Source organism: Limulus polyphemus, unplaced genomic scaffold (genome assembly GCF_000517525.1).
Source record: "Limulus polyphemus unplaced genomic scaffold, Limulus_polyphemus-2.1.2 Scaffold78, whole genome shotgun sequence".
In the NCBI taxonomy this organism is placed as follows: Eukaryota; Metazoa; Arthropoda; class Merostomata; order Xiphosura; family Limulidae; genus Limulus; species Limulus polyphemus.
In genome coordinates, this window is record NW_013665688.1 from 1 (window position 1) to 7864 (window position 7864).

The 7864-nt window shown below is 29.7% G+C and overlaps 1 protein-coding gene across 1 annotated transcript in view; it reads left to right on the top strand.

Annotated features, from left to right (window-relative positions):
- The first annotated feature begins 3406 nt into the window (after positions 1–3406).
- LOC106467286 (rho guanine nucleotide exchange factor 11-like) overlaps positions 3407–7864 on the top strand; it is a 164225-nt gene continuing 159767 nt past the window's right edge. Inside the window, exons 1-2 of the mRNA XM_013927625.2 lie at positions 3407–3449; positions 3990–4115. Coding sequence (XP_013783079.1) covers positions 3407–3449; positions 3990–4115 — 169 coding nt within the window. The remainder of the gene's footprint in view (positions 3450–3989; positions 4116–7864) is intronic.

Here is a 7864-nt window from a genome sequence, read left to right on the forward strand (position 1 = left end):
ACAAATGTTGAAAACATTTCCATAAACTTGTTTGATATTCTTTGTGGTTACACAGGGGCTGTTTCTCTTCTTGTATTCAAACAGCATTAAATGCCGAATGTGTGTGTCTCATTGTGTGCCAACACTATAAGGGATTAGAGTATACTAAACTTTACACATTACATAGGCTACACTAAAGTGGTGTTTAGGCAGTTTATTTAACTATTATACGTGATGTACGTATTTTTGGATGATGTTCCAAAACACGACATTAATTTCTTGATGACCTAATACAACAGTAGTATAAAGATTATGCAGTAATATTCTAGGTTAGCAAGGATAACTTCTGTAAGTCATTAATATATTTTTTTCTCTAGAATAACAGCATTCTTGAACTTTTAATTTTATAAATGGAAGCTCTGATCATTGATGTAATAGGAAGAGTTTAGGCTTCATAAAAACTAAAATGAATGTGATAGACTTTCCACACTGTAAACTAGTACACATGTTTCAACTAAAGGAAGTGTATTATATTTATTAAAATATGCATGTGATATTGATTCTATATTGACATAGATGCTCAACAGACTAAAGCATACCAATAAGTATGATGATAATTTATATTAAAAAAAAAGACCCTTTCTTGTTTCTCAGCCCTCCATCATGCAGCAGCATCAGTACTTAGGTGATATTATTGGTCTTTTGTAACTTATGAAACAACGTGGATACAGCCTTCAAGCCAGTAGCTGTTTCCTTTTCTCCTCATTATTGGTCAAACTCTGTTTCATCTTAGAAATGAAAAAAAAACAACATCATCCTCTAACAATAACCATAATCTTTAGTGGTAAGCACTAAAATGGATGGAAGATGACATGGTATTTAAATCAGAAGCTTACAAATGTAATATACTTGTGCAAAAAATTATAAAGTTTTTTTATCAATCCAATTTACGTATACTATACAGAACCCATGATTTATTTTACTAATGAAATTATAAACTTGGCCCTGTCTGCCTTTTACAACCATAAAACATGTAGTCTATATGATACGTTAAAAACTTGAGGTAATACTGCCTTAAAAGATCTCTTCTTCAACAATGACCTGATACTCACTTTTGATAAAGAAAATGGTACTGTCATTCTCAAATAAACAAACTATGCTACAAATTTCATGACACTCTATATGATCAAAAGAACTAGGGACACGAGAGTCTGTAAGATAAGGACTATGCATTTGGCAAGGTTGTAGTTGTGTATGATTAAGGCGGAAAAAATTCAGGGGGATATCAAGTTGGTGAAGTTTTGGGAAGTTAAATAAAACATTTTTTTCTTATTTAGTTTCTTTTTTACCATCACTGGGCAGTCAGGGATAAAGGATATTTGGACACAAGTTTAAACTTAGTACTATTTTGACCATGAAATTTTGTGAATTCTCTCTCTTCTCAATGATAAACACATTATGGCTGGTTTTGACATTACTAGGAAACTCAGTATTTGTTTTTACAATTTTTTCTACACTAACAGTCTGTTTAATGATTCACTTAGAATAGTTGAAATCTATCAAATAGATGACATAGCTGTGGGAACTTCCCCAGCTAATTCATTTCTTTGTCACTACACACATGGCTTGACACCTGACCTTAAGAATTCAAACTGAATTTTTATTTTTTTTCTGCTGACAAGATTATCATGTTTCCCATTTTCTTAAATATATCAACTTGCAACACCCATTTGTAAAATTTACTTTTCAAACTGAATTTAACATACACTGCATTTTTAAACACGCTATTAAATCATCACTATACCATCTTTTCCACTTCTATCTTTTGAAAAAATAGTTACTGACCTTTTTACCCAGTTTTATAATTTTAATCCATTTTTAGAATCAGAATAGTATTTACTCTGCTAGTTTTTTTGTTTGGTTTGAAATGCTTCTTATGTGTTTTATATTTTTTAAATTGTTGTTTATTTTCTAATTGTTGTTGTAGATATTATTGTTGCTATGTGATACTTTGAACCAATGAACATTTTTAAACAGCATATTTTTCATTTAACACTAACATTTTAGTCATCAAAGGCTTCAACAAGAGAGCTTCAACAAAAATTGCAGAAATAAAATAATATTATGTTTATGAAGAAATGTCCTAGAATTTCTTCACATGTAAGTGTCACATTACTTACATTTCAGGGAAGTCAGAAGTGATATTCATTAAGAACCAGTCTACTTGTATTCTGTTTGTTACTCAGTAATTCATTCCAAGACTTTAAAATCTTCAACGATGCTGAGTGACTTAATATAATTTGTAATATTATTTTAAAAATTATTCAGTAAATAGGTGTGAAATATGTAACAAATTAAGTTTAATTGTCATTCGCAAAACATTCCAGTAATGACGAGTCTAATAAACTCTTAAATCTCACTGACAGATTGTTTTGTAGTAATGTTTCTTTTTTGATAAAGAGCTTATCAAAATTATATTAAATACATTTTTTTCAGTAATGTACTGTTTTTTAGATAGTTTGGCAATATTAAATGTATTTTTATTTTGTAAGTGTATTTAAATCCAACATTTTTTGTAACTTGAAAGATCTACTTTATGATATGTTGTATTAATTTGTGAATTTGAATGAATAGAAAATATTATAAAATTTGTTCTCTTTAAATGTAACCTAACTATAAGCTGGATCAGTTAGTAAACTGATTTGGCCCCTTGGTGGTTCAGCAATAAGTCTGAGTGCTTATAACATCAAAATTTGGGTTAATTGTGATGGGTATAGCACAAACAATTTATTGTGTAGCTTTGTGTGTAATAACAAAGAAACAAACAATCTGATATGTCAGGTATCTACATACATGTATTTTGTGAAAATTAACTAATAAGTTTGTCAAAAAAAATTGGTTTTTAAGTTTATATTTATTAAAGAGGTTGCACATCAATACCAAATTACACATACATACGATGGTAGAAAACAAGCAAAGTATTTGATGAGTACACTGGAATGGACGGCAACAGCCTGTTGTAGAACACAGGTGTAGAGGACGATGTTTTGAAAGTCTTCCATCTTCAGGTCCATGAATACTCTTCCTAAACAATCTATCAAAAATAAGTTAAGTATTTATCGTCGAAGGCTATAAGGTAGAGAGAAGTTGATATTGAAAACTTTCCAACTAGCATTACTAAATAACACTATTTATTTTATATGGAAGATCAGATATGATAGAAGTTATACCTCTAACTATACTTGCTTTTTTGAGTATGATTTTTTGGAAATATTTTGTATATATTTTTTTAAGACTAGTTGCATAATATGGGAACTATTGAAATATACACAATGCTTTTATTTTGAAGCTGTTCTGGTGATTTATACTTGCATGTAATGATTTACGTGTTAAGTGTCTCATCAAATTTTTCTCTTTTGGTTAGCCAATGAAGGTTAAAAATGTTGATGAAAGTATACTGCATGATATAGGTAAGTTTTAGGATTTTGTGATAAAATAATATTGTTCTTTTTAAGTTATTTTATTTGATTCAATTGTAGTAAGTTTATACGCTAAATTTTTATTTATTTTCCAACTGATAACCACTCAATATTCAAACAAATTCTACAAAGGTACAAAAAGTAATGAAAGGTGTTTTGTTAAAGTATTAAAGCCATTTAATACTTTAAAATCTATTCAGTAGTGATTTAGCTAACTAAGTTTGTCACATTTGTATTAAAAAAAAATTGTGCTTGTTGACACATTTTATAGATATTACTTTTATTAGCCATACCTAAATGTTTTTGTTATTTGTATAATCTGAAAATAGGTGAGTAAAAATCCAGAAAAATTATTTATTGTATTTACTGCTTTAATTGGATGATAAATCAATTTTAAGTCAATTTTTTTAATATACTGTAGATAATTTAAAACTGTTTTAATCTTGCAAAAGTTATCTATATTATTTCAATAGTTGAAGAATAATTTTGTAGTTATGGCTTTATTTGCATTAATTGTACTTTGGAATACAGATGATGTTCTACTAAACCACATAGAGAAGGAAGATCTTCTGAAATCATTGTTCCAAAAAGCACGTAAAAAAGCAGTAAAAGATATAAATGAACATCTAGAAGAATTTAATTACAAAAGAACAATAGGTGAGTGTTCCATTCTATAAAACCAAAGAAAATATGAATTTCAGGTGGAGTATGTGCAATGTTGAAAAGTATAAAAACCCTGAAGCACCTTGTCAAAGACACACACAAATCAATAATTACAAACAAGGTAAAAATTCAACATACCTAAATTTCTTGTGAAACAAATGTGACAATAAAGATACAAAAATAAGAAAAATGGAAAAATAACTGGGCTCCTTTAACTCTCACATTGTAGCCTTCAAATTTGTATTTTTCACATTGAGAAACAGGAAAATAATCTTTGATTGCATATGATAGACTAGCAGTTTCAAGTATATTTTTTCACTTTTAGAGGAAATTTTAAACTCATGGACAATAGTAGCTGTCATTTCAAACAGTCTACTTATATATGTACAATACTAGCTCAATATTCCTGCAAGTCTAAAAGTTGGAAATAATCTATTTTTGATATTAAATTTTGATAGTAAACATAATTTCACATGTTAAATTAGAACTAAATCTTGGTTCTTTTTCATTCTTTTTTTATTTTTTTGAGGTTAAAAAATATTAAAGAAACTAACAGTAACTAATCATTTGCTTTATTGTCATTTTCTAAAATTCTTGTTTGCATTTCATTATCTTTTGTTTCTTTTTTTTACAGTAATTGAATGGGATGTCTTTAACCTTGTAAGAATGTATTTCCATAGAAATGATCCTGTTATGTTGAGATCTTGCACAGTCTTTTGATTTTTACACCATTATACTCTTTTTAGGGGGGAGGGATGCATCAAATCTTGGTGAATGCTTCACAGTATACATCCAAATAACTTGAAAGATTTGAAGAAGAGAGTCAAAACATCCTGTTAGACTTTAACTCTGCAGATGCAACAAAATACAAACTCCAACCTGAGCAAAGGAATGACTGCATTGTGATATCAGTGATGCACATTTCAAGCAGCTGTAAGGGCAGGACTTAGAAATATCATAGTTGTGCATGACTTTTGCATCACACCGTATAACCATTCATTCTCTAACATACAATACATAAACATAGAATTTAAGGACTACAAGGAACCTGTTCATCCATTTAGGTCATCCAATTCACTAAACTAAAAAATTCAAAGCCACCCCCTCATCATTCAAATATATTTTTCAAGCCTTCCCTTGAACTATCTTAAATTAACTGCATCTACCACGTCTGAAGGTAATCAATTCCAAAAGCTAACTACTGTGTTAGAAAAATAAACCTGTCTCACTAGAAAATTACTCCTACCCCAACAAAATTTATATGTTTGTTCTCTAGCTCTACTAGTTTTACTGTTAACTATGCAAAAATAAGATACACATCAACACTATCAATTTCCTTACCAGTTTTAAATACCTCAATCACATCTCCTATAACTTTTGTTTTCAAAAAAAAAACAACAAAACAATTTCAAAGATCTTAACCTGTTCTCATATGACAATATTTCTCTCCTAGATAGCATTCTAGTATCTCTCCTTTGAATCCTTTTCAACAATTCGGTTACATTTCTAAGGTAAGGAGCCTGAGACGTAACACAGAACACCAAATTTGGTTCACTTAATTCTTAACCCAAACTTTTTACACATACCTTGATTTGCATAAAACCCCTGCTGCCACATGCAATATCTTTCTGTTGAATTTTTTTTTATCTTTTAATTATTTTTCATTTGGTGAAACTCTTTTGATACCCCATAGCAACCTGTTGCAAAACACAGTTTGGAAACTACTGGCCTAATCAGTGACCTATACAATGAAAATATAACCTCTTTAGACTTTTATTCAATATTTTTGTTGATGTAACTTAAATCCTATTTGTTCTGCCATTAGTAACAACACACTGCTTGGATAACCAGACTGATTAATCAGACTCTAAGGTTATTTTTTTCCATAACTCTGTTAAAGTTAATTTAATCAAAATTACACTTATAATTCAAATAACGATAATGCATATGCATTACCTGCATTTATTATAATTAAAGGCTATCTGCTGTTTATTTGCCCAACTCACCAAATGATCTAAATCTTTTTGTAAAGCAGCAGAATAAGTATGCAAGGTCTTAATATCAAGAGCAAATTTAGATATTTTATTAGCCATATCTTTATCTATGTTATTGATCAAAATAAAAAAAAGTAAAAGTCTTAACATTGAACCCTAAGGTACTCTATCTGTGATGTTAATCCAATTTGACTGAACTCTATTTATAACAACCCCATGTTTTCTTCTATCAAGTCATTTTTCTATCTCTTATGCCAACTTATATTCACACCTATAGAGCTAATTTTTTAACAAGCCTTTTATGTGGCACCTTGTGAAATTCTTTCTGAAAATCCAGATACACCAAATCCACACCCTTACCGTCATCGACATAAAACATAATCTCTTCAAAGAATATTAAAATATTAATAATGCAAGATTTTTTCCCTAGTAGACCAATATTGACTGTCCAACAAAAAATTTACTCAAATGTGCACAGGGCTGCTTTAATGGACTAAACTCATTATGGAGAAGGAATGTTGACTGTAATTTCCAATTTATTACATGTATCTACACAAGATGTCACAAGCTTTTAATAAAATGTACAAGTCTGTTGTGCACAAAAAATCAGATGTGTTACAGAAGATATCTCTGTGATTTGATGACATCAGTGTCAGTCTAACTTAGACTTTGACAAGTTGGAGTGCAGAGTAATGTTCACATGGAGAATAAAAATAATTTTGTCCATTGTACAATTTGCATATTGCACTTTCACTACCTCTAGGGCCTCCCAAATGCATATCAACAGTCTGTACAGTATCTACTTTCCTCTACTACATATTGTTGATAAATCAGCAATGTAGGTTAAAATGAATAGTTTATAACTATCAAATGCATAATACCGTGATGAATGGTACTCTGTGAAAGGTCATAGCATGTGCACTTTGACCCCAACTGTGCTCATAGGGTTAAACTTTGTTAAATGACTTTGCAAAGCATATTTTATTAGACTTTCAAAAACTTTTCCCACCACTGATGTAAGACCAATAGGCCTATAATTACCCGTGCAGTTTTTATCATCTCCCTTGAAAAAAAGGAGCAACATTATCCAACTTCCACTCTTCTGTCACTTGCCCACTATTCAGAGTTCTTAACCAGTCATCTATGACAACCTTTACATTCCAAATGTGTTGAGTGTCATACTGTTGGCATCTGTTTCAGTAATTTTATAGTTATGTCAGTAGCAGTAAGTTAATGTTAGTAACTTTGGTTCTCAAGCATCAGCTGTTAAGTACAAATGATTTCAAACAACAAATAGAGGAGGAAAAGTTTTTATATATTACTGTAAATGACATTTCTGAAATTAAAAATTTAATTCTTCGATAATTAAATTGTAAGCTCGTACATATAAAAATGTTTTCATAAGGCACTTTTGTAACATTTCAAGATGTACCAAACTCAGTGATGCTATTCCAATTTCAACATCATTAGCATTATAATTTTTATTTGTAAAAATTATTAGTGTTATTATTATGTTTCTACTAACAAACCATGTGAGAGGCTACCCCAAAATTACCAACTTTATAACACTTCTGATATCACTACATGTGGGAAGTCCATATTTTGGGAGACAGCAATTTGCCAATTTAGAGTAGAATATATAATTTTTTTTAAGTGTGTTTGTATGTGTGGAGTTGTGTGTGACAGAGAGCTATGCTTGTTTGCATATTATATTGGCTTTGTAATTTTATATATATATATATATATAAA